Below are 27,702 nucleotides of genomic sequence, written 5' to 3' on the forward strand. Positions count from 1 at the left end.
AGCTTGTGACTGATTTTTCTGCAGTTTGCATTTCTGTAGATCTGAAGAGGATGTGTCATAAAGAAATTACTCTTGAATTTGCTGCAGTCATGATAATAATTTGGCTTCTCTTTTTAGTAGCTTTCCAAAGTAAAGAAGCACAATACAAAAAGCTGTAAATGTAGCAAGTGACAACAGCTGAAACAAGCTGTGTTAAAGCCTAAAGGTTCAAGTGAAAATTAGAAAAGACCTTGTATACATGTTTTAGCAACATTGTCCTCAGTAAATTTCACTGTTTGGTATGTCTTAAAAAAATTAAGTTAAGCAAGGGAAAACTTCAGTTTTATGGCAGTTTTTCTTTTGTCTCTGTTTAGAACAGCTGAGTTTTGAGTGTATTCTGTAGTGCTGATAATTTAAAATTTGTTTCTCTGTCTCCTCATTACCTTTGGGACAGTCTGTATTTGGAATTGTCGTACTTGCTTGCATAGGTAACCTGCAATTTTATTTGTAAGTTATACCCAAAGGAATTATAAAACTTCAGTGGCTCTATAGTGACAGGGATTTTGCAAGTCTGTGTTTAATAAAATGGAAGTTATTGCTGGGATTCACATCTGTTATTGTGGGCTCCCTGCTTTAGTTTGTCCCCAAACATCCGCTGTCCACAGTAGTCTGCTCCTGCTTTTTCAGTCTGGCTTCCCTGGAGGTTGATGCTCAGCAGAACAGACACACTCAAAGTGCAGCAGTTGTTAGAATGAGATAAACATCTGTGCAGTCAGCAAAGTCATCTCATACCACAGAACATGTGTGTGTGTGACAGATGACAGAAGAATCTGTTTTGACAATTGGGGGATTTTCTGGTAATTACTGGTGGGTAGATTTCTGTAAGAAGTTTGTAATTGTTTGTGTTCCAAGAGAACATGAACCTCAGGCTGAGCTTGACATACCAGCACAGGCTGCTTTTTTGGTTTATATTACTTTTTTCCTCTGAGACCAAATTTATGCCTAGAGTGATGCAGATATAATATTTCAGTTATGAAAAGCTGCTGATCAACTATTAACAACGGCATGCCAGAGTTGAATTCTCTTCTAAATCGTGTCTGCCTTTATTAATAAACATTGGGATGAGTTTGGATGCAGCATGGGGCCTAAAGATTTCCCACAGTCTGAATCATTTGAAGCCAGTGGGAATCAGTGCTCTTTCAAATCCCACAAGAAATGTGTGTTTTGATTTAAGAGCTAGACACCCTTGTAAAAAATTGGCTCTGCATTTCTCCCTTACTGTAATAAAGTAAATGAGTTGCTCTGGGACTTGCTTGCTGATTGTGTCAGTGGGTGTCTCTTGCAGGGAGTGCACACTGGGTGAGTAAGCAGCTGGTGCTTTCAGTGGTGAAGACAGTTTTTCAGTGATATCTTCACAGAAGAGTTATCTGCGCTTCTTGCAGAATTTATCTGGTTTTCTTCTCCTTCACATACAGTTTTAATGCTGGTTTCATTACAGGCTTATTAGGGACCTATAAACCGAGACCTGCAGTCTTTGAACTGTGAAGATGCAGGTTAAACCCCTGGCAGAAGTCTATTCTGCAGTGTTCACAAGTCACCTGACTGTAGCGCAGGAAGCCCTGGATGTGACCAAGGCAGACTCAATGATATACCAGAAGTCAATGAGCAGTTGTACCACTGTAGGAATTAATTTATGGTTCTGAAGTGGGCCCCCTCCTGCTTGGGATAAATTTATTCAGTTATCTTGACACAGTAGCCAAGTACTTCATTTAACTCCACCATAGAGGCACACCCAAAAGATTAAATGCTTCCACTTCCACTGCTCCACCTTCAATATGATTTTTGCAGCTACACATACTTTTTAAAGCGTGACAGTACTGGCTTTTCTTCTGTAGAAGAATGTGTCTGAAGGGAAACACACTAGAAGTATGCAATAATTTTGGTTTTTATTGGTTTATTATTGCCTTTCAGTACAGTATCTCAGATAAGGTTTCTTGACCTTCCTCCAGAAACCTTCTAGCTGATTTGAGTAAAAATGGATTGACTTTAACCTGAATGTATGCATGCTGAGTACTGGTTATGTTTTCAAAAATGTAGCATGATAATGAAACCAGGATTTTGGTTGTGTGCTGCATCCAGTCTTCACTCACTCCTTGCAGCTCTTGCCAGCAATGGAAGTGACATGTGGCGTCTGTGGAGAAGGGGAGAAGTCATTTGCCTCTTGAATGTAACCTTGTCTTCCAGATCAGAGTTGGAAATGAGAGGTTTTTGCCAGGCAGTTGGTGTGAACAACAGAGGATCCCTCCAAATCTCCTTGGGAGTGGAATTTTGCCAGTTCTAACATTGTCATCATTCCTGGGTTAAGTGCAGTTGCAAAAGGCTCAGTGACACCACGCTGACCACTTTCACAAGAAGTGATTGTTACATGTGTAAAAAAAGCTGAAGTTCTGTGTATTTATGTTCTGTTTCCCTGAGATCAGTTTCAATTTTTGTTTTCTGCAGAGCTGAACTTTACTGTTACTTCATATGAAAATAAATATACTTCCTTTGATACTTGAAGTCCTTCAATATATAATTTCTTACAAGGGTTTTCAGTGACCTTGCAAATCATTCAAGTTGCTGCACACAAAGTATTTTCTTTTGCTTATTATGTTGAAACTTATTTTGGGAGGTAAAGTTTCCTGATGAACTCATTCAATATTTGTATATTATTTACATTTCAAGACTGTGATGACTCTAATTTCCAAAACTATTTTTATGATTGCATGTTAATTAGAAGAGGAACAGAATTTCTTAAAGACGTTTTTTTTGGTTTTGGTTTTGTTTTTTGGGGGTTTTTTATACTGTGCTTGGTTGTTCTAGTTTCCTTTTACATCTCTCAGGGTTTTTATTATTTTGGGAATTTTCCTGATTTATTAGCCAGAAGTAACAGCTCTGTGTATAGTGAATGTAGCACATATGAAGCATGGCAGACATTGCAGGACAAGCCAGAAAAAAAGTGGCCCTTCCAAAATAATATAGCTGTACAGCTGTATTATTATATAATATGACACTAATGCTATAAACTTTGAGGAAATGCTGGGGTCTTGCAGCAGTGCCCAGTTCTGGTTTGTTCTTGAGGGATTATGGTATTTCCTAACCCTACATCAGAGTGAACAGAGGTGGTTTTTTTTCCTTCTTCTACTTGCTGCCACAGGCCAAGGGCAGCATGTGTGTACCCTGACTCACAACAACCATAGAAGGCTTCCAGTAGTGAAGGCTGAACTTCCCATGGCAGTGCTGAGTCCAGGTCTGTAGCTGGAGAGAGTACTTCATCAGCCCTTCAGCATGAGGAAGGAAGCCCTTTGGCCTCAGGTAGAGCTGGGGACTCACAGTGGATGCTTGGTTCAGGACAAGCCTTTCAGGCTGGAGCCTCTCTGGGCAGCACTGTCCAGAGCTGAGACTGTGATGGAGCCCAGCCCAGCTGTGCTAGCAGCTTTTTGCTGGACCAGTCTCAGGGTGTATTGCAGAACGCACTTCTGGGAGAGAAGTGTCTCAGGCTGGATTTAGCAGCCACTTCAAGAGCTTGTTTTAAAGATTTACTTAAATATGCTGATTTGATTGAGGCTTAATAACAACGGAAGATAGTGGAGGTCATTAAGTGTGAAGTGGATTTAACATGGTTTAAATACACATTTGGGTGCATTTCACAATTCTGAGGTACATGAAGAAAGTCTTAAAAGTATGTGTTCTAAAAGCATTCCACAAATGAAACAAGAAAATGAGGATTCTTGCCACTAATTCTGGTCCAGAAACCATGATCTCCCTTTTCCAGCTGATGCGAGAAGGCCAAAATGCAATAAGAGCACTGGGAAAATGGACTGAACTAAAGCAAGAACTTCTGCAGCAAGCCCTGCCAAATGGGTGTGAACTGGAAAATTTCCAGTCCATTTTGTTGCTTAACTGCTTGCATTTTGGTCTCTGTTCTGCAGCATCCCAGAAGTGTCTCTGCTTTGAGTGATCACTGTGTTGACAACCTGACACTTGTCTCTGTATCCTCTCTGTTTAAGTACTTTAATAGTAGCTTCAGTTGAAAAATTTCCTGGTAGGCAAACCTTACCAAACCTTAGTGAATTTCAGCTGATGCTGTGGCTGGTTGTAAACTGGCAGATACTTGTCTTCAATATTTAGTTCAGTTTGTAAGAAACTATATAATAGATATTCCTTATCTATTATGAATTGAAGATATTGATTCACAGACACAGACCTGGGGTTGTTCAACATGGACAAGACTTCAGGGAGACCTCATTGCAGCCCTTCAGTACCTTAAGGGGGCTTATAAGAAGGAGGGAGAGGAGCTTTTTATATGGGCAGATGGTGACAGGGAAAAGGGGGAATGGTTTTAGACTGAAAGGTTAAACTGGTTTTCAAACAGAAAGAGGGTAGGTTTAGAGCAGATGTTAAGAAGAAATTCTTTACTCAGCAGGTGGCAAAGCACTAGAAAGGATTGCCCAAAGGTTGGCGATGCCCCATCCCTGGAAGTGTTCAAGGCTGCTTTGGATGGCCCTGAACAACCTGATCTAGTGAGTGGCACCCTGCACAAGGCAGGGGAGATAGAATTGGGTGAACTTTGATGTCCCTTCCAACCCAAGCCATTCTATGATTTTGTGATTTAGAGCTATTGCCATAGTAATGTCAAGTACTGTCTCAGATTTCTAACATTGAAAGTTGGCACATTTTCAAATAACCTTAATGCCAATAAATAAATACAAGCAAGATGACAGTTACTGTAACACACATATTAATATTAGAAAAGATAATTACTCTCCTGCTAAGAGTATAGTGCTGCCTCATTCTAGTTGCAGTGCTAAGTAGGGTAAGACAATCATAAAATCCATTTTTCTGTGCACTTACTCTCATTAAGTAGAACTGCTGGAATAGCTGAGTATATTGTGTCCTTTGAGATGCAGTCCCACAGCAGCTTAAGTGGAGAAGAAAATGGTCTAACACACTTCTCCCTGGTGCTTTCAGTGTTCAGGGAATGGCATGATGAGGTAGGTCACAGAGCTGGCCTGATTGCCAAGTCATTCCTTTACTTCCTTCTAGTTAGCTTTTTGTTGAGTAACTTCTGTGAGCTGTGCATGCATTCCAGAGGGCAGACCAAAAGCAGGACTGCAGACACCTGTGTTGAGGTTGTCTAAAGGCGTGGTTTCGTGTTATTCTTGATCTTGTCTCCTTGTGGGTTGCCTTATATCCTTTCCTCTTCCGGTCAGGGTGGCTGAGGAATGTATTTCATGCTGTTGTGCCAGCTGTTTGTGCTCTCAGTCTGATGTTTTTCAGATACTTTCAGTTTACAGGAGTGTTTGAACACATTCTCTGAGTTTTGCTGTGTACTACAACAAAACTTGATGACTTCTCATAATCTGAAAGTTCAAAGATTCTGCCACCTGAATTGAAATTTTGACTACATCTTTGCTAGCAAATGAGTATTTGTGGTGTGGTGTCCCACTCTTAAGGGGAGCACCCAAGATCCATAGGTACTCATGGTCGAAAGGAATGACAAAAGTCAGAGGGTCTGCAAAAGCTTATGAAATTTCATGAGGTTATATACTTGCCATGAAAATTGGTATTTTAGCCCATTGTTTCCCAGTATAAGCAACAGTAGTGGGTTTTGAATAAAGGGGTAGTGTGAAAAAGGAAGAGAGAAAGATGGGTGAAAGAGCAAAAAGGGAAGAGAGATCAGCAGTCCTGGTTCCAGTGTTGATCCAGATGGTGCGTGGCCGAGGTCCTGGGATGCACATGCACTTGGGCTTTGTGGGGGTACCTTTTTATAGATAAGTTTTCTTGCCCTGGAGATGAGTGTCTCACTTTCTATGCAAATTACTTATCATACTCAGTCCATTCTTTTAGACCTTTCTGGAAATGGGTCAGAGGGCTTTGGAGATCTTTGGTGGTCTTGGTCCCCCCTATAGTCCATGCCTACTTCTTGACCTGATTCACATGCTGCACTGTGTTGTGCTTATCTCCAGGAGCCAGAACAAGGATGCTTGTCCCGGAAAAGTGCTGCCCTACCTCTATATGGCCCCCTTCTCCAGCCACATCCTGTTCTTTCTCACAACAATCCTTGGTTGGCTCCACAGTTATCCGGCTATTGGTGTTTGGAGACACACACATTAGTCCCCTTATCTTCTAGGCTTCTACACATGGATAGCAGAGTTCAGCAGCCTTTACTGTTAAGCTGTTATCACTTCTGGCATGTTTTTGGGCTGTGCCAATGAGTAGAGCCTCAGTAGCATTCCCAGTGACCTGTCTGAAGGGAGCTAGGAGGCTAGGAGAGTTTAAGACTGATGTAAACTGTTCCAAGCCACTCAGTCCTGATGCAGAGGTGGGACCTGGGGCATGTTTAATTGGTGACCATGGCTATACTGGTTTCCTAGTTTAGGTGTAACGAGTGTGCTTCTTTGAAGCTTTGGTTTAGAGCTGAGGAAGTGCGGTTGCAGTGCCCTATCTATTCAGGAAGATGGGTTAAAGATACTGCATTTGTGAATGCACAGTTCCAGCAGCTACCTTAGCTTCCAAATTCACAGTCTTTCTTGAGGCCCTTAAATTGAATGAAGGGCAGTGTGCAGCTATTGCAAGTCTCAGGCCTCAATGGTCACTCAGCAAATAACCTGCTAATACATGCTGTTGGTTGAATAAGAATCTTTCAGATTCACCATATAGAACTGGATTGCAAGCATAACATTTGTGCATCTTTTCCAGCATAGATCATCAGTTTGTTTCTGCAGGAAATGTACGAAATGTCATGACTGAATATGATGTAAAAAAATTCACTTTCCGTCTTAATACATTTGATTTTTGTAGTCAAAAACTGATAACTCAGAGAACACATCTCAGTTTTTTTTATATAAAAAATGTAATATTTTCAGTTATTAAGTTCTGCTTAAATGTAACTGCCCTGTAGTTATATTGAAAAGCCTTCAGTGTGGCAAATGAAGAAGGTTGACTGCAAAAGAAACAAATTAAATTTCAGGAGCTTAATTTTTGGCTTATGCTGTTGTAAATTACTCGGTCTATGCTGGCAATCTTGTTTCCTAGAGTTTGTGGTTTAATTTGATGGCCTTTATATCCAGGTATTTTTGGAACAATCTCTGTAAAAAGTCGTTACTCTGCTAAAAATTGAATGTGTGAGTAGGTGGTGGCTGTTGTCACCCTTTTTTCTTCAGTGTCTCAAGTGTTTCTTCATCCTAAATATTTATTTTTCTCTTCTATAGAAAATAAAGAGCCTGAAGCATGAGAATTTAAATGTTTATATGATACAAATGCAAACTGAGCTGGGTTTCCTACCAGTTGTATGGGTTATTTAGTTTGTATAAAGCTGAATATCTGTTTAGATGGAAGTTATTCAGATTTACATCTGTGTAGCTTTCTTGTTCACATCAATATTGCTGTAGGAAAAAAAAAGAATTCTGTTTTTAGCATAAATTACTGTTATCTTTACCATTTCAGCACTGCAGGTTGAATGGAGGCTGAAGACATTGAATATTGCAGTGAGATTATGTATACTGAGTTGTTTTAGTTAATTGGTACTAGAACACTTGGAACACTAACTGAATCCAGAAGTCACTTGGAATGAAAACATTTTTACCTGTACATGGAGTACAGAAAGAAATAGATTAGATTAGATTAGATAAGGCAAATCACCCGTTTCATATGCAAATGGTAATTCTTGCCACTTTGGCTTAATTAACCTATGCCAGTCATCAAACTTTCTCTTGCTCCACTGATTTAGGCACTTGGAATTGATGAATTCGTAAAGTTCTTCTAGTATCTTTTCCTTGGTTCAGTTGTGGGCTAGCTAGCATAAGATTTTGCTGTCTACTGTGATTTAAAAATATAGGTAATGGATTCATTTGTAGACTATTTTCTCAAGTAAAATGTTTGCTTGTGTTTCTATTTTGTAGTCCTTGTTCTTACTCAAAAATAAGATGCAACGCAAGACACTTAAAACCTCTTTGCAGTGCTAATTCTGCTTCTGCTGCTGATACAATATATACTTTTTTTTCTGTACCTGGAGTTCAACATTGTCCTAGCTTGGTGAATGTCCATATATAAATACTTCAGAATTGAATTCATTTTTTACAATGCTCCAAGTGCTTTATCTTGAAGTCTTTTATCTTGCTTCTGCCAGCTCTGGTGCTGGCCGTTCCCCTTCATGGGTAATGTACTTAAGGATTTCATCCATAGGGGCTAAAGCACTTTATGGAGGGAACAGATAGCCATCTCATCATTTTAAGGAGAATGAAACCAAAAGGATGGAGAGTAAATGGCTTGCCTGAGGTTTGGCAGTAGACCATAGCTAAAGGTGAGGAGAAGAACTCAGCTTTCCTGAGTTTGTGAGCTGCTGGCTAGATCAGATGCACTGCTGTTGTGATCACTGGTGATTTAGATATGACTCATTTGAACCTCCATGATAGTTAACATAAAATCTGAGATTTGAAACACTCTTACACAGTGGTTGGATATTAAATTGTACTGCAGTAATTCTAAATTAGTGCCATAGCCATATAAAAGTTGGTTTTGGTACTTGAATCATATGCAGAGATGGGTTGCCTTTGGAAGTAATGTTTGAGCATCTTGTATTAATAGAGTGACAAGCCACAATAATCCAAGGCTGTTCTTTTTGCAGTAAAACTGAATTGAATGAGAAGGGAATCATAGCTATCACAGGCCACCTGGAGTTACCATTGATAAAGCCAAACTCTTATCAGATCTGTTTAATCTCGTTTTGCAACAATTAGCAGCAATCATGTCAAGCGTTAAAGAATTTAACTCAGATGAGTCATATCCGTTTTCTGTTGGGGGATGCAATAGTGCTGTTACTCGTGAGGCTGGGCAGTCTGTGCTGCCTTAGAGGCAGATGGTGGTGGTGTGAGCAGTCATATTTGCTGTATTAATTTGCAAATTAGTAGTTGCTTCTCAGGACTTTTGAGTGTGATTTTTCCAGTGACTAAAATACCAAGTTACTACTTGTGCACACGTGTGATTATTTTGGTAGAAAACTAATGTGGGAGGTTTTGGCCTCCTTAATAAGAATAGCTTGTCACCTTGTCTCCCCTTTCTTTATTGATACTTTCACTGTTACTCTGACAGTCTTGAAAGGCGAGGGATAGTTCTGTGATCTGTGTTCCAGTAAGCTAAAGCAAAAAATCACAGCTCAAATTGTGAAATTAATTTCAGGCTTGGTCTGTGCAAAAGGGAGATGAGCTTAAGCTAAATAAAGCAGGCTGGATGGATCTGTGTCTGTCTGAACTTTTATCCTAGACTTGTGTAATTGCTGTCCTTGGGAACTGGTGAGAGATGAAGTTTTCCAAAGGACAGCCCTTCTGCACTTTCTTGTACTTGGCAACAATGCTGTAATCTTGTAACTTGTATGTCTGCAACTGTAGACAAGGCTGCAACTTTGCTTCTTTCTGCGGGAGATAAACTCCTCGTCCTTGTTACCTTCTAACAGGGTCCTTTACATTTTTATAAGTATTTGAGGCTTTTGTGTTACAGGGCTAGATTGCCCAAATCTGTACTGTGGAGTGCTTTGCAAAGCAGGACATTGATTCCACCTCTGTCTTTTGTGAATTGTTGCAATAGAAGAAAATTATCGTGCCATGTGCTGTGTTAGTGACATGTGTCTAGCTTGATGGAGGGTTGCTTTTTTTAATTTCTGAATTCTGCAAACAATAGTCTCATCTTTAAGACTTTATTTTCTGTGTGAAGTTGATACTTTTTCTGCAGTGTTTTTGGTGGAGCCCAGAGGATCTTTCAAGCTAGGTTTAATCAGGTGTGTTTTGTTTACGCTGTACTTCACCTGTGTTGACTGAAGTAAATTGATTTGTGTGGTTGAGTGCTGTGTGTGGGTTTTTCCCTGCTAAATTGCAAGGGAGGCTGCATGCAAATGTCGTACTTGTGACTTACAGATCACTGAGGTCTGACCAAGCCCTGTGAAGGTTGTCCTACCTGCTTTCAAATCATGTTTGACTTGAGAAGCCTTAGTAGTAGTGTTACGTGGGAAAAGCAGCTTAACTGTAATTCTTCAGCTTGCTTTGTTGAAAGAAAGTGGTGGTAGTTTCTTTTTTTGTTTTGTTTTGTTTTTTAAAGGAGGGGCTGGAAATAGATAAGGTATATGGGGTATGGAAGTAGATACTGATGTCTTTATGTTTTTTCAAGGATTTCTTTGAAATAGAACATAAATAGACCTTGTAAGGTGCAGATGAGTAGGAAAAGACATAATATTTTGAATTTAAACAACAAATATTTAGGACATTGCAAATAGACAATAGATACTAATAAATTCATATGCTAGCAATGATAAATTCATTGCTGTGCTCATAGGGAAGGAACATCCATTGCAACCCAGAAATCTGTGAGCAAGGAAACAATTGATAAACTAATGCTTATACCGGTTTATTTTGGGAAATATTGGTCAGTGTAGTCACTAGACCAATTTTAAAATCAAATGAATAGACAGAGACACAAAACAACTAAATGCTGCAGGGTCTGCTTATTTTTCAATCTATTAGGGTGTGTAACAGAGGTTAGAGCTGTTGTGAATGAATTACTGAAAACCTCATAGGTGTAATAAATAAACTTGTCGGCAGTCACAAGGAAAGAAAGAAAGAAAGGAAAAACTATAAGAGATCTTTGCTGTATAAATGTGATGTGCTATACCTTTACCACGTGCATCATCACATTTGAAAAACTGAATTTGGGTCTTGGTGGAAGACACAGACAAGGGAAAAACCAGATTATCAGAATCATTCATGGAATTGTTTCCATACAGATGGAGACTGACTAGATTGTTTTTCTTCTGAAAAGATCCTAAGTGAAAGGTGGTGTAATCTAAATTCAGGAATGGAAAGGGAAGATTTATTACGGAGTAATCACTAATTGTTAATTTTTGACTTTCTAATTCTTATCGGTAAGCAGCTTCATAAGAAGCTAAAAGAAGCAATTTTCCGTACAAGGACATTGTTAAATAGTCTTCAAAAGGACTAACATTCCTGAGGGATGGGTTTGCTAAGACCTGCTATATACTGTGTACACGTGGAATGACCTGGAAACTCTTCAGACTGTTGAATTTCCAGATGTTTTAGAATGTACCATGAGGTTCTGCAGTTGTTTTTTCTTTCCCTTTTTGCCAAGACTTGTGAACTTTTTAAGACATAGTGGTGTTTCTTATCAGAAAATATGGCATGTGAAATTCCAAATCCTTTAGGCAGTTAGTTTTGTCAAAAACATCGGACACAACAGTGTCCAATCTCTACAAGCTAGAGATTTTTGTGGTGGGGGTGGTGAGAACCAGGAGTGGTGGGCATATTTTTTGATTATTATGAAATTTGGGGTCTAAAATTCTCAAGTGCTGTATTATTTTTGAAAAATATGAGGTTTTTTTAGAATTGAAGTATTTCCATGACCAAATAAAGACATTTAACAAATGTGTTTGTTTACATCTCTTAGAAAAATTGTACTTCCAAATTTTCAGAGGTTTAGGAAGATTCCTTTTTTTTACAGACATTCTAGATGCTGTTCATCATAATCTTGATGTGCTTGTATTTATTTTTAAGTCTGTACTTGCTGCTCATGAATCTTTTAAGTTCAAACCATTTTTTGTATCACTGGATTGGAAAACATTAACTCTCATTACTTGAAAATAATGTTATAAGAAATATTTGTGCATCTTTGTATTAGAAACACTTCCAGAGTCTTTTCAGTAGCTTAATGGGTGTGGCTCTTGCCTTCTTGAGAAGGGTCTGCAGTCTGTCTTAGACATTTAGCTCCTCTTGGTGCAGGCCACATTTCTGCTAGAACCTATGTAAAAATGAGCAAGCTTCTCAACAAGAAATTGACAGGATTAGCTACAAAAAGGAAGAGCTTTCAGATGGCATAAAGACATCCTAAGGAAAACTCCTTCCAGAGAATGTGTGCTGTTTATGAACAGAAATTTTAAAGTAATCTACATCAGGTGGCATTGCTAAGAAGCTGAAGAAATGTAATGATGCCCTTTGGAAGGAGAACTTTGGTTCGGATGAGTAAACAAGTTAAAATTGTGTAAAAAGGCATGTAAGCCTTAGTAAGGCAGTTTCCAAAAGAGTTTGAGTAATACTTGCTGAGGACTACTATTTTTTTGGTGCATGACTTCTGGCTTTATTTGATGTCGGCAGCATTGTGGTGGGAGATTATATTGGTATTACATTAGGGCAAATGGGTTAAAAATATAAATGAAGAGCACATCACGGGTAAAATCTGGCAGCAGGGAGGAGTTGAAATGGGTTTTTTGTAGAAGGAAATCACACTCTTCTGATGAGCCTGTACTTAAGGGTAATCCATTTAAGACAGTATATTGAAATGTCAAAAAGCTTTTGATGGCATACTTTACCAAATACTCTTAAAGGGACAAAATATCTGGAGATGACATCCTTATAACCCTTAAGTGGATTCTTAAAGGAAAGGAACAGAAGACAAGTTTTGCAATGAAGCAAGGTTGCCTGTAGAAAAACAGGCTGTTAAAAGGATTGTTCTGTACCTTCTTGTTTTGAATTGGATTTTTCAGAAGTTTCACGGCTGATCTGAAAATGTCTTTCTGGTGGAGGGCTTGTCAAAACTTTAGAGAATAGGCAGTAAAGACTTGCAGAAGGTTTTATGGTACCAGGGAAATGAACAACTAAAGGACAGCTGAAGTTCAGTGATAATGGATGCAAAGTATCATACATGAAGAAAAGCAGCTCTAATTGTTCACATAATACTGAGCACTAAATTACTCGTTGATATTCAGCTTTCTAGGTAGCTCAACATTTTACTCTAAATGTGTGTGGATTATTTTAAAAAGCTCAGTCTTTACTTGCACTGTTCTTACCATCTCTGCCACATTGCCTGCTGGCTTCTGGCACAGAAGAAATACTGAGTTAAACAGAGTTTTGACCTGATCCCTCCAGATGCTGCAATGAAACCCAGACTTAGTTTTTGAAGCTTGGAGGTGAATCTGCCTAGACATTTTTGTCACAGTGAGCTGAGCAAAGAAACCAAATATAGAACTGTGTTATAAGTGAAAATAGTTAGATTTTAGGGGGAAAAAAACCCAAGTGGGAAGACTTCTTAGGTGGAGAAACTTGAGGTCATTAAGTCAGAAATAAACAGAGCAGGAAAGACAGAAATAAGGAGAATTTTGATCAGGTTTTTCTCCTGCCTGTCCTGTCCTTGGGGATTGTTGTTTCTTTCCTTGGCTTTAATGTTCTCTGCAACTTTTGAGCTGTAGCAAACTCGACATTTCACACAGACTTTTGGAAAACTTTACACCACCCATGAGACCTGGCTGTTTGGTTTTCATAGGACCCTCCTTTCGTCTCTGAACTTTTCTGTTGGCACACCTGTGCTCTTGCAAGTTCTTTCTTCTTGGGTAGGCTCAATCACTTCTCCAGAGAATAAATAATCACTCTTTCATCTTGCTTCTCTGAGACCCCTAACATGGGAACATAAACCAAAATAATCACAAAAATACCATCACATCCTCTCTCTCTGTCTCTCTATTATCTTCCTATCTCTTTGCCTGCTTAAGATCCAGGCCAAGGGGGGTTGGTTTTTTGAAAAAAATTGCAATGATGAAGATCTTCTGAACAAAACTTTTCAGTGTAGAAGTACTGGTTTACTATGGTCTGCCTTGTTTTCATTGACTGCTTCTGCTGTTGTGTCTGTGGATTGCTTAAATAGCATTTGGTACAGATCCTTACTCTAGCTCTGTAATGTGCTCCAGCCTTCAGCTGAGCTTCAGTAGTTACCCCATTGTGATCTGAGTATTTTTTCTGATGCAAAGTTCAGAGTTAAGGTGGTCTTTAGTATTTGGTGTTATTGGTACTAGGGGGCCTGTTTCACTAGGGTTGATACAGATGCAGTGAATCTGAACATATTGAAGTTATTTTTGAATAAATGGCTCTTTGTCTGCTTGTCATCTTTTATTCTTGCCTGATCCTGAGTTCCTCCCACATGCATTAAGCTGAGAGTGGTTTTTCTGAATTGTTGGGGGTTGGAATCATGTGATAACATTATAATCCTCTTTTGGGCCAGGAGAGAGTGTATTTTTTGAAACTCAAGCTTTCTTCTGTTTTCTTTTTCTTTATCAGAAAGCCTTTCTATATTGTTTCAGTTGTCTTCAGATCATTGACACAGTAATTTAGGTTTTGATGTGTAGTTTGATGTGTTAATTCCTACACAACCCTTTATTGTTTGTCATCTCTATCCTTCTGTCTCATTTCTTTTCTAACAGCTGTTATAACTTTCTTTTTGTTACCAGTTCATTTCCAGCTTCTGCTGTTTTATTTTGGTAATTGCCTTCAGCTTATCTCTCATCAGTTTTTGATTACAGAAGCAAGAGGTTCTTTTCCCTTCACATCTTTGAAGCATAGTGCAGACAAAAAGGTCAGAGTTTCACTTGGAGGATCTTGGTCTTGAATACTGTTGCTGCAACAAGAAAAGTAACTTGTTTTTCTCACCTCCTTGCTTGGTTGGTTCTACTTGGTGAAGTATTACATTTGATTTTGTGAGAATGATCTGAGCCAGTTAGCTGCAAAAGTTGGCAGGAATTAATTTGCACAAGTGTTACTAAGGAGCACCTCGATGTATTGGGACAGGGTGCAAGTTTTGTAATGCTCCCATTTGACAGCAGGTCACTGCCAATCAGTTAAACTTTTGGGGTGGTTCTCCAGGACATTTGGGCTTGTAGATTATGAACTTGCTTGTGATTTGCAGTTTAAATTTATACAGGGACATCTTATATTTGCTCTTGCACATTGTCCGTCCTTAAGTAGTTCTTCTCTCTTACCTTAACTAGAAAGAAATCAACAATTATTAATTATTTAAAAGGAGGAAAGATTGCTTTTACATGAGTAGCTAGTTTGTTGGTTTTTTTTTTTTAGTAATGAACAGACTCCCAGAGATGTAAATTGAGTCGTATACTCAATTTAGAGTCTGTCTCTACGGCTATAATGCCTAATGTTATGAGGTAGACTGTGTATGTGTTTTTTTATTTCTTTTCTGTGTTGTTCCTTAAGGAACTCTTCTTCTTGTGATGTTATATATGGGATTCTTAACAAGTGGATGTTGCATCCATGTCTGTATGGAAGATTAAAATTTACCTACCCCCTGGAACAATATGTGACTCTCAAGCAGGACTAAGGAGGTATTCAGTTGCATCCTTGCAGATGTTGTGATGTCTGGTGCCTTCTTTATATAGCGCCTAGTGATTGTGCAGGTGGAAAGTGAGATCATCTAAGTGATCCAGGAGTCAGCTGATCCTGCACACTCACCCCACCCCTCCAAGCAAACAGAGAGACTGAGTTGTCTCACTGGGTATTGACCACACTAAATCTGATACAAATGTGGAAGAGAGTCAGAACCACCCCCAACAGTAAAAGCTGTTTATTGAGTTTATCTGAAGTGAAATCATACCTTTTTGCTTATAAGTCTAGGTGTAGGAGTGCACTTTGAAATTCAAGAGCAGCTCAACTCAGTTTAGCTATTCAAGGAACAGTGGGCTCTTAATACCAGCATGAGGACAAAATGGTACTGTTGTATCCAAAGGTAACTTGGTGCTTTTTGGGCAAGTACTAAGTGCTTTAATTATTTCTAGCTCAACTTTATGTTATGCTATGTGTTATGCAGCATCTGGAGAGGGACCACCCACCAGACAGCTGGATTTGTGTTGTATCTTCTGGGAATTTGTGTTCTTATTTGTGTGCTCATTTGAGTGTTCATAAACTCCCTTTTGGGTAGGTTGCAGGACAGGCTCTGATCTATACTTCATTGATGGTGGATCTCTGCTTCCATTGCGTAAAAATGAGACTGCTCAAGACAGGATTACTTCTTGAGACAGTAAGATAAGATTCCTAAGTCATAATGCATTTCACTAGATAAGAACTAGCTCATGTCCATCACTTGTTTTTGTCTTGATGCTCTTAAGCCTACTTTGTGCATAAGTTCAAGCCTCTACAAATACCATCCTTTTCCTCTAGTATATGGCATACTTAACTTGCCTGTGCCATCATCACCTGCTTTTCCGTTCCCATATTCAAGCCTCAGACACCCTTACAAAGTGGTGGGGGTTTTTTTGTTTGTTTGTTTGTTTGTTTGTTTTTTGGGGTTTTTTGTTAGCCTCTCCCAACAGACTGGCTTGGCTGGACTGATTTCCTGGGAGGTTGGCCATTCACCTGTGTTTGGGTATTCTCACCTCAGTGGCTCCCATCGATTGTTTCCAGTCTTGGAGCCATATGAGACACTCTTGACAGGAAATGTCTGTTTCCAGTGCTGTTGACAAGTCAGTGGCACTGTGGTTTCCACGGCTGAACCAGAAATACCAATCTGTACTGACGCGTTGGGATTGCCAAAGCAGGTTTCCTACTTCGTGCAGGCATTCTCTGGTAAACAGGAAAATATCTATGCCAAGCACAGAGAGTCATACAGAAGTTGAAGTAGGTAAGTATATTCCTTGCTTATTTCTAAAAGTTTGCCCAATAGTAAGTGTCACCATATCATCATTCTAAGGCTGAATGGAGAGCTACTACTGCAGTGTGAAATAAGTTTGGTATTCACACTTGCTCTGAAATAAATTTTGCCCTCCTTTCTTTTCTTCTATATCTCTGTCAGAATGATATCTTACTCTTTTAGCCCTCAAGTGGAAAAGAACACAAAATCCTGGTCTCAGAAGTTGCCGTTATCATCTTTCCTTTTCCCCTGATTAATTGTGGGACAGTGAATGTAAGGTAATGGTCATGTATTCAGTACCAATTAATCAGAAGATAGTAGCAAACATAAACATTCATTGGTTGTGTAGCTGCTTTGTTTGTATTCACTGCTTCTCCTGGCAGCACTGTGGCAAGCGGGTAGTATCAAAAAGCAGGGTGTACGTGTGAGATATCTCAGAGCACTTACTTAAACATTCTTCTTTGCCCTGTTACATTTAAAACAATGAGTAGGAGATGAACTTTGACCACTGCATTTCATTTATCACTGTCTTGGTGACTAAAGGCATGGCTAATAGCCAAGAGCAAAGGGCTCTGTATCCACTAATGGACACTTTCCCTTTTTTCGCCATCTTAATGCGTATACTCTTGAGTTTTTACCATTTCTTAAGACAAGTTAATTAGCAGAGATTTTATGTGTAAGTTTCTCAGCCTTTACACAGATATCTTAAAGCGAATGAAGTGGATTTATATCACAGTTAGGAATGATGGTAAGATAGTTTTAATCTATGCCAAACTTCACAGAGATGTGTACTGCTACGTTGCTTCTCAGGTAAACGAGGTTAAGTAGGTAACCTCCAATTCCAACTCATGAATCTGATTTTCCAGAGTAATAAGAAGCCAGTTTCTACTGCAGTGATACTTTGTTCTCTTGGATGCATGATAGCATGTTTCAAGCTGTTGTTGGTGTAGATGTTAGTTAGCCTAATAACAGGCTAGGTTGTGATTGCGCAGTAGCTGGCGTGTCTGCTGCTCAGTGTGTGGTTACTCAGCTAATGTGTACACAGGCAGCTTCATTAGAGGCAGGTTGGCTGCTGTCAGCAGGCAGACAGAGCTCGGGGTGATTTAGGGCATGGCCACTGAACTGCCTGCTGCTGGGTTTATGCTGGTTTTGGTGCCTAGGCCAGAGTGAATGAAGCTCTAATCTTATGTTTGTGATGCACTTGTCTTATCTATTTAGGCATGCCAGCTGTTAAGGAGATGGGAGAGAAGGTTGTAATTAGACTTTATTGTTCATAAACTATCATGAGACGATAATTTACTGCAAGACCTATTGTAAGAGTTTCTAGCTGTAATGTCGAAAATGACTAGAAAAGATAAGGACTCTTCTATACCTGTTTTCTTTAGTTTCAGTGATCTGTCACCAGATTGACTTTCATGAGATGGAGTAAATTTTATCCCCTACTTTGGTCTTGGGCACAAAATTAAATTTCACATTCTTGCAGCCAGTGATGGTTGCAAAACTTGCAGTTCTTGCACTTTTTTGTCTTTTCTCCTGTTTTATGCAGTGTGCTTCCACACCTACCCTACTCATTAGTCTGCTGGAGCCTGAACAGACTTTGTTTGCTGCAACATGGAAGGTGTGCAAGAGCATTTGAAGTGAATTTATGTCAGTGAATTGATGTTCCTGGTCTTTAGAGTGCTTCATTCTGAGGTCCTAGGTGTTGAGAGAGCTCAACTCTGATTCCTGTGCTTGATCAGGCTTTTCTTTGCCTTGAAACTCAAACCATAGATGTTTTGGTAAGGGAGTAGTTCCAGTGTGGAGCTGATTCCTCCACTTTTGTTGAAATACCATTTTGCCACTTATGAAATTGTGTTCTCCAGTGAATAGAAAACTTGTCCTCTATGGCATCAGAATGTTCAATTGATTTCATCTGGGGGAAATGAGAGTGAGAACCTGATAAAGAGGATCATTGCAGTTTATGTATTGATGACCAAAAAGTTCTTTTGGGCTTAGCTAAATCCTGGCTCTTTGTAACTAATGAGAATATTGATATATATATATATATGTACTTTTAATTAGATTTGTCTTGAAAACCATCAGTCTTGCTCATCTTTGCTAAACTTCTAATCATATTTTTATGTAACTGAATATAGTGTTTGGCTGTTTTGTAAAGCACTTGATGGTACATTTCAGGTGCTTTATAGAAACCTCCCAAATCAGTTACATAATATTTGACTTCTGTCAAGTAAATTGATCCCTCCTTTGCTCAGAGGAGTTTCTCTCCTGATGTTGGGAAAGATGATAGTCAGAAAGAGGTCTGTCAGAAGATCTGGTTTAGGATATATGTTTTTTATCTGGATAGACATCTGATCTCAAAAGTGCATATACCTTTTCTGGCTTGCTGGAATTGCAGGTAAGATTTGGGTTGTTCCCCTTGGAAATTGCAATACCAGCCCTGAGGCCTAACCTGAACTTGGAGAAATCTGATCTCTGTCGTGAGTGACATCTACATTGTAAATACATAACTGCTAGAATGAGCTGGAAAACTTCACAAAAGATGGACCTATTCTAAGGAAGACACTGCTTTGTCTATCAAGTGAGATTATCCAGAAGGATTTCACAGAAGTCTTGACATATCTTTTCTTCTTTAGTTACATAAAAAAATACTGGCATAAACTCTTTTGTGATGCTTGTAACTCAGTGTCAGTCATACAGATGTTTCTTTACTCATGGTTCTTCCCTTATCTGTGTAAGTAACTCAAGGTTTTTGTATGGTTTGGGTATTAAATTAAATTTAATTTCATTTTAATTTATTTTAATTTGTTTTATTTTATTATTACTATGGTAGGGATGGTACAGGACCCAAGAATGTTTCCTACAGTGTGGTCCTGTGTCAGACTCTGATCAATGTATTTGGCCATCTTGACAGTAATATATTTATATACACGGTTTTTTTTTTTGAGTTTCTCCTTCCTTCTTCATGATCTTAGGAACTTGCCATTTTAACTTTGGATTTCTCAAGTGCTTTTTGTAATTTAGCTTTGATCAGGCTCCATCTAAAGTAATATTTTTATTTTAATCTTGGTTTTGCAACTCTAGTGAGAGCACATGATCTTGCAAGATTGCAGAATGAAGTCATGGCACGTTGCGCAAGTTTTCCTCCTGCTTGGCACTAACAGATATGTACCATAGATTTGGAGTTGCTCAAGATTAGACTTCTATGTGAGTAAGAGAGGTTAAAAATATAACTTGTATTATGGCAAGTTTCAGAAGAAAATAAACAGACTGTAATCTCACCCAAAATATAGCAGAGGTATTGTCATTCTTGTTTGGCTTTTGTGATGTTTCAGCTTCCTAAAATTAATGAAAATGAGTATATGTGTAGTCTTAGTAGTGCACTCGTTTTTTTGCTTCAATAAAATTTGATGGCATCTATACTGCAAATATTTATGTGGAATTGGACAGAGGGAGATGCTTAGAACACAAGTTATGAATCTTTTAGAAAACATAGTTTAATATTAGATTTTTAAGTGTGAAAAAATATCTTTTTTTATACCATATTAGTCTCCTTTTTTTTAATTTTGTTTCTTGAAGAGCCAAGGCTTGTATAGGCAAATGTTCACTCTTTCCCCTGTATGCATCTGTCCTTCCTTCAGGCTTTTAATAATTTATAAGCCTGTAGGCCAGTTACAGAAACACATTACTGAAGACTAGATGTCTCAAAGGTATTCCTTTTCAACAAGTTGGAGAGACACAGCTTCCCCAGTTCAGAGTGTGACTGCAAGGCTTGTCTTTTATTGAATATCTTCATTTCAGTTTTGATGATATAAGTAAATAGGTGAGGTGAGAAGCTGCGGTTAGAGGTAGAATCTCTGATTGGATTAAGTAGAGTAGAGAAGATTGAGGGCATGGGCTTTTTCGCTACAGAGCTTGCCTTGCTATCTGTCTTTTCAGTCATGAAAGCTTCCAAAGGAATGGCAAAGCATAGAGAGATACTGGAAACCAGGCTGCTTTTCTTTTTCCACTCTTTAACAGAAGCTTATTTCTCTGGTTTGGGCTTAGGTTTCTGTTTTGTTTTTTTTTAAACCTCAGAAAAAACTTAATTGGGTGAAAAGACAGAAAGGTGTTTGTAGAAGAGGTGGAGATGAGTTAGTTTTCTTGCTTTGCTCTCTTGATTCCACAAGACTTTTGCCATGGAAATAGGCTGCCTGGTATAACAGGAATGTTACAAAGAGTCAGCAGAAATAGTTAATTGCCTCTTGTTATACTTTGGCATTGGTGCAAATCTTGTCAAGATAAACACATGGTTTGAGAGAAATTGTGGACTACATTCCTGGTTCTCTAAGCATTCATGTATGTGCTTGCATGCATTATTCACACAGGTAAACTTTGTTATGAATAGAATTCTCTGCAGTAAAGTTTTTACTTATATGGGGTTTCTTTGGCTTTATATATTCACTCCCTCTTTGCTTCTCTGCATCTGTACCTTTTTCTCATTCTATCATTTCTCTGTATGAATCAAAATAGATCTGAATGGTAATTTATATTGGAATGTTACCTTTCAGTTCATTTTCTTCCAAGTTCTAGTACAGAATCTATACAGTATGTTATAGATTACATGAATTTTGATTGCAACTTGCAAAAAGTACATCTAGTGTAATTTTTTCTTTTATTTTTTGCAAAGGTTATCATTCACCATGTATAGATTTACCAAGCAAATTCTATTCTTGAAGACAGCAATTAATTTTTTTTCCTTTTCTTGATTAGTGGTTTATCCATTTTTCCCATTTTAAGGTCTCATTTAAAGAAAAAATAGAGGAGTAATAGTGAAATAGAAAAAAACTCAACCACATCCTGCTGACTGTGTTCAAAATTCAAGCATAATAGCTAAAATGGGGAAATCCCTCTAGATCTCTTATTTCCTACTTAAAGCCAGGCCTTCTTACCAAAATATATTGTGTGAAGAAACATGACCTAGATGTATTTGACTGTCAGAAATGTGTGGCATTGACTTTTTTTTTATTTATTTCTGCAGATATTGCTGTGGTAGAGATGAGTGATGCCTTCCGTCAACCTTCCCTGTTCTACCATCTGGGAGTCAGGGAGAGCTTCAGCATGGCCAACAACATTATCCTCTACTGTGACACAAATGCAGAGTCTCTGCAGTCACTGAAGGTAGCTCTGGGTGGAAAAGGGGGTTTGGAGGGGAAGTTGCAGCTAGTCTAACCCTTGAAATAAGTTCTTTCTGTAAGAAATACACATGCAGCTTGATGTTCAGAACAGAATAGCAAAAAAATGTTATGAGGCCTGGTAAAGATGTCTACAATGCAATGCTGTGAAACTCAGTTTAGTTTTCTAAAAAGAAAGATTTAGATTGCCTGGTTGCAGTCAGTTAAATACCTAGCTGTTAAATGGCTGTTTATGGAAACAGAGGTTTGCCAAATTTGAGATGTGAAACTAAGTGCAAGACTTTGTCATTCAAGGGAATTACTGGTGTTTGTGGTAAACTGTTACAGTAATAACAATCCTGTGAGAGTGGTAGTGTGTAGGCAGTAAAATAATCCTTAGGCTTTAGATTCTGTCTAAATTAGCAGTTTTCTGCTAAACCTTATTAGGCCTCCTGATACCCCCTGCTAAATCTTGCTGAGTTACAGCTGTTTGCATCAGGTACCTGCAGGACTGCTGTGCTGGGGATTAACAGCAGTGAAACAGAGTCAGTAAGAACAAAACTCATGCCTCAGTGCACAGTTATAGTACTTTGGTTTAAGGCAAGAGAGTGTTTTAAGATAATTTACGGGGCTGTGGATTTTGTCAGCCAAGAAGTTGGTACTTGCATCCTACTGCAACTATCCTAAAAGTTTAGCAACTTCCATGATGGGAAAGGACAGACAACTTGGATGGCAGTCTTTTCAATTACTTCCCCTCTCTCAGATGCATTGGCTTTACTCAGGAGGTGTTTTATGCTCTTGCACTTCCCTTCCAAGCTTTGCTGAGAAGAAGAATTTAGAATGAGCAGCTTGGTGAGTCAGACTGCAGTCTGGGCACCAGCACCACTCAAGAAGGGTTTGCTTCCACTGCTTCTGGCAAGTGCAGGCTATTTGGTTTTGATTCTGTCCCATTTTTTCAGACTGGCCCTATATTTTGGAGGAAATGCTTAGTAACTCAGTTTGTTCCCCCTGCTCTCCCCAATAAATTCTCTCAGCTAACTGGACCTCTTGCAATCCAATTATTTCCTTTCTTCTTACAACACAAAGAGTATACAGATAAAAGCCCTAAAAATAATGCTAATGATAAAAGATGTATCTGGGAATTTAATCCAGTTGTGTAAGTACAATACTCTACAGTATAAGCAGAGAAGAGATTCATTGTCCTGGGCAAAGAGCCAAATACCCAACTCCCATGGAGAAATCACTTGGGGTGAGGCATCAGGCTTTCTTGGGCACTTGGAAGAACTTTTTACTGGTTTAGGAGCTGGGCTTTGTAAATGGGTTACATGCTGGGCTCCTACTGGCTTCAGTGGAAGCCCAGTTCTGTGCAGGGGGACTTGGATGTCACAGTTGCCACCAGTACTCTGCTGATTGAAAGATTCCCTTTGGTTTCCCTTAGTTTTGAACTGGGCTTGTATTTCTGCTCTTGATAGCCTGTAGGGAATTAGTCAAAGAGTGAGACCCCTTCCATACTATTTAGTAAGTAACTGCCTAAAAATAGTAGTTGTGGGCATACTGGGACATCTTCTGAGGCAGTGTTTGTTTCTGTGTTTGTTACAGCCAGCAGGTAAAGAGTAGAAGGAATGCAGGAGAGCATGTGCAGTTTTAATCCTGTATGAAAAGGGGAATTAAAAAACTGAAAATGAAAGAAATACAGAACTGCAGCACACAATTTAATCAGGGCACTAAACAGTAAACTTTTGCTGGTGAAATTTTCTTCTGCATGAACAATCAGGCCAGGCTGGGCAGGACTTTGATCAGCCTGATCTAGTTGGAGATATCCCTGTCCATGCTGGGGGATTTAACCAGACCTTTATGACCCACACTTGGAAAGCTAGAAACAGTCCTATGTGAAACATGCCCTCTCTACAGGGAGAAGAACAGTTTTATCAAAGCCTAACTTAAACAACACAGAAAGTAGGAGGGACCTTGGTTTGACACTGTGCTTGTTTTTAATGCTGTTGTGCTGGTGAAGCTGCTCACCAGTCCCAGTGGCACAGGAAAAGCTGTCTGATAAATCTGTTATGGTTATCAATTCCTGGGATCAGAACTTGCTGGAAGCAAGATGATCATTGTTCAGAAGTGATTTACACTTGAGCTGTACCACCTGGATTAGTGTGCAGGAATCAGCTCTTTCCATCTGGGTGTGCTTCTAATTCTCTGAAAATTCACATTGAAAATGTGAAGATATGTTCTTTGCATCTGATTATTAGAGCCAAGTGAATTTCAAGCAGTTTTGGAATATTTTAAAACCTCATATGAATGCTGCTTTTACTATTCCTTTTGATTGCTTCTCCTGGTAGCAAAATGTTATTTACTATATTTGACTTTTCAAATAAGAATAGATGTTTATTAATAGACAACTTCTGGACATCATCCCTCTAGAAAAAAATCTATAAATGGAGGGACATGTATGTAGGTGTATATATGTCTATTAACATGCAGACAGTAGGTATGCTCTTATGTATACATAAGTTGTATGTATCTACTTTATTCCATGGTAATTTTGTCTCTTCTGAGGCAATACCTCATTTATGTTGACTTGACAAGCATAAGAAAACATCTGTCAACCAATCTTTTCTTGTCATGTGTGCAAACAGTAGTATTAGAAAGTCATACTGATCAAATATCTTTCCTAGTGCTATCAACATTTTCTTTTTTTTTTTTGTTTTTATTTCAGGAAATTATTTTCCAGAAGAATAATGTAAGTATGATGTATGGATTTCAGTTGATTTATAAACATTCCAAAGATCGGTTTCATTTAATGTTGTTTATATTCTGTTCTCCACTCAAATCATTTAGCACTCTCCTACTGTATTTTACAGAGTTTGATGTAGAATTCTAGAAATTCTAGCAGCAAATCTGAGTAAATCACTTGGTTGCTAGGTACCAGGCTCACTTCTTACCTTGCCTGTATCTATCAGTGGTATTTTCTCTGCTGCCTTTACTTGTCTTTCATGTTATCTCACACCCATTTGCATTTGTCATTTTATCCTTTTTTTTGTTGTTGCCTTTTTCTATTCAGTATTCTTTAATGTTTTTAAAAATACTCTATTAGAAAGTAGAGTTATTTGGAAACTGTTGGTCATTTTAGAAACCCATGGCTACAGGTCTGAAAAGAAAAAGTGTGTATATATATATATATGTATGCATGTGTGTGTAAATATATGTATGTGCATATATATATGTATGTATGTGCATATATATATGTATGTATGTGCATATATATATGTATGTATGTAAATGTGTGTATATCTATGTGTATATATATGTACAGATATATATATATATATGTATATGTATGTATGTATATATATGTAAAAAGTACATTTATAAAGAGAGTTTTTATTTCTAGAAGTTGTGTCCTGGAGCTGTTAGTCCAAATGTAGTGTAGGTCCCAGTGGTCTGAGTGCCAGTCCTTATTAAACTGTAGGTCTCTCCAGCTTGATGTCCCTTTGATTTCTAAGGTTGACCTTCCAAATCTCCCTCCCCTTTTTCACTTCCAAGTTCAATGGAGGCAGATTTGTGGCTGGGAGAACACTGCTTTTCCAAAGTGTTTTTTCTGGAGCAGCAGGGCCAGTCATGTCAGAGTATTTATCTGGCATGTCGAGTTGTTCTTGGCTTTGCTTCGTGACTTACTGGTAGCCACATTTGCTAAGATATAATTTCAGCGAGGCTACCCAGTGCTGTGCTGATACCCTGAGGTGCTATGTGCATGCTGCACAATTCCATATATTTGAATAAAATTTCCTAGAGGGGGATATGAAGTACTTAATTTCAGAAACTGGCCAGGTTTTATTTTCCTCTATGCCATGAAAACTGCAGCATTCCTGATTTTACTTCTTTATTTAACAGTGGATTAAGTTATTACTTTTGCCAGTATAAAATGTGACTCTGAAAAAGATGCAGTCTTTTCTTTTCTCTGCATGGTGTTTCTAAAGATGGCTTCAAAATCAGTGAAAGTTTTGATCTAATGCTGCATTTTAAAAATTACAGATTTTTTTTTTTGTTAAAAAAAGCAAAAAGGCTTCCCTATAGAGTTTCTGTATAGCTCTTATCCAAAAACTGCTTTTCAGACACTCACAGAAGGCTGTGAAAGATGTGCTAGACTAGAAATCTCTCGCCTTTCTCTAATGAAAGTGGAAGAAATGATCAGTTAGGCCTTTTACATAAAATGAAAAGAGAACAGTAAGGCCTTTCTTGTAAATGAATGTATTACATTCTGTGTTTTTGTTCTGGTGGCCTAGGACCTAGGGAAAATTATGTGTGACTAATGTAATGTTCCTGGGAGGGTAAGAGGAAGAGCTCTCTTAGCAGGAAACCAGCAGGAGATGACTGGTACAACAGAATAAAGGGGAGATGTCATCTTGTCCTGTTTTTAAATGACAGTCCCCGAAGCTCAAGGAGAGGTATGATAACTTGGCCTTCGTCTGTTTCAGAAAGGATTGTTCTGGTTTTCATTTAAATTTGGGTAGGCGACTGTGACACTGTCATTTATCACTTTTAGAAATGCTTCAGTGTATGCCAGAAAAAGAATGTGTTCCTTGAAAGTCTCAGATGTTTTCAAGCACACCCACATAACATCTTTTCTGGGAGGAAGTATTTTCCCTGGTATTAGAATAGGGAAGTCAGTGAAATGGTTTTAGCAGCTCCTTCGTTTCCCTTTTCCTCATTTTTTCAGCCAAATTACCTGGAAGTAGACTTTCCAAAATGTTGCTGCATGCCTAACTACTGAATATCATGCCTGCTTCATAAAAATTGTGTTTCTTCATAAATTATAAGATTATTGGATAAATGGGTATGACAGAGGTTCTGTTCTAGAAAAGCCGTGTCTCTGATGCCCACCCTTACCAAAAATAGTCATGTGAGGTTACTGATATGAAAAAAAAAATGAAATTCACATATGGACAAACAAGATGAAAAAAAAAATGAAATTCACATATGGGCAAACAAGGAGTACAGTCCTGCTGTTCTAGAACATGTTTTTTAATAGCATGCAAACATCACCCATATCAGGACCGTGGTATCCTTGGCACCAGGGGATTAAAAAGGTTGCAAAACAAGTGTGTGTGTATCTATATATATCTGCCTAATTGAAATGCCTTATGTTTGCTTTTCCTAAACCTTGTTTCCCTAAAAATAAGTGGGATAACAAAAAAAAAAAAAATCTATTGCCAACTGTTTTGTTCTTCTGCTGGATTTTTGTGCTTCCTAATAATAGTCAATACAATGTTGCATAGCAAGGATAAGCTGCCTGGAGCCTGTCTGGGCAGAGCAGTACAAGATAACATTGGCTTATTTCCTGTTATATGTGGTTTTATAGCTGTTTATTTGGACCTTTTTCAAATGTTCCAGTAATACCAAAACCATACATTTTTACAGGGAGTGATACCTTAACAGGAGGTATCCTGTTACGTTGCTGGTTGAAAGCTTTAGTTTAGTTTTTGCTGTTATCTGATTTTTGAGGTCAATCAAGCAGCAGAGGCATTTTTGAAATTACTAGTAAAGAGTTTCAGTCATAAGATGTTGCTATAAAGGTTATGGTTCATGACTGTACATTGCTGGTCTTAGCTAACCAGTTTTCATTTCATCATAATTTTCCATGGTGATTGAATTCTACCACCTTTGGAGGAAAGTTGCAGGGCTATTCAATTTTTTTTTAAAGTTTGACTTCTTGCTGAATCTGAGTGTTTAATATGCATGTATTCTACATTTGGTTTGCAGCCCACTGCAGTAAGTTACACCTTGACACAGTGCACACCTTTCAGTTCAGGCTGCTTGCTTGCACCGGGCTGGAGCAGTGGATAGCTTTGGGGGCTGCCTGGGCTGTGAGGCTGCAGTACTGCTCCTGGTCTGACCAGAAGGGCCCTTGGAGGCAATGGGAATTGTTCTCTTGGGCAGCTGACTTGCAAGCATTAGCAATTGAGCAACAGGGTTAGTGTTGTATGGCCGGGCACCATTAGCAGTGTTTTGCTTTTCAAACACTTGGAGGGATCAGGTTATAGTGATAAGACAAAGGGCAAAACTTCAG

General features: G+C 38.6%; 1 protein-coding gene across 1 annotated transcript in view; it reads left to right on the forward strand.

Annotated features, from left to right (window-relative positions):
• Positions 1-27,702, forward strand: part of MAP3K5 (mitogen-activated protein kinase kinase kinase 5) — a 98,183-nt gene that overhangs the window by 7,191 nt on the left and 63,290 nt on the right. The window contains exons 2-3 of the mRNA XM_063151472.1: positions 21,500-21,639; positions 24,352-24,375. Coding sequence (XP_063007542.1) covers positions 21,500-21,639; positions 24,352-24,375 — 164 coding nt within the window. The remainder of the gene's footprint in view (positions 1-21,499; positions 21,640-24,351; positions 24,376-27,702) is intronic.

The sequence above is a fragment of the Melospiza melodia genome, chromosome 3 (assembly GCF_035770615.1).
Source record: "Melospiza melodia melodia isolate bMelMel2 chromosome 3, bMelMel2.pri, whole genome shotgun sequence".
In the NCBI taxonomy this organism is placed as follows: Eukaryota; Metazoa; Chordata; class Aves; order Passeriformes; family Passerellidae; genus Melospiza; species Melospiza melodia.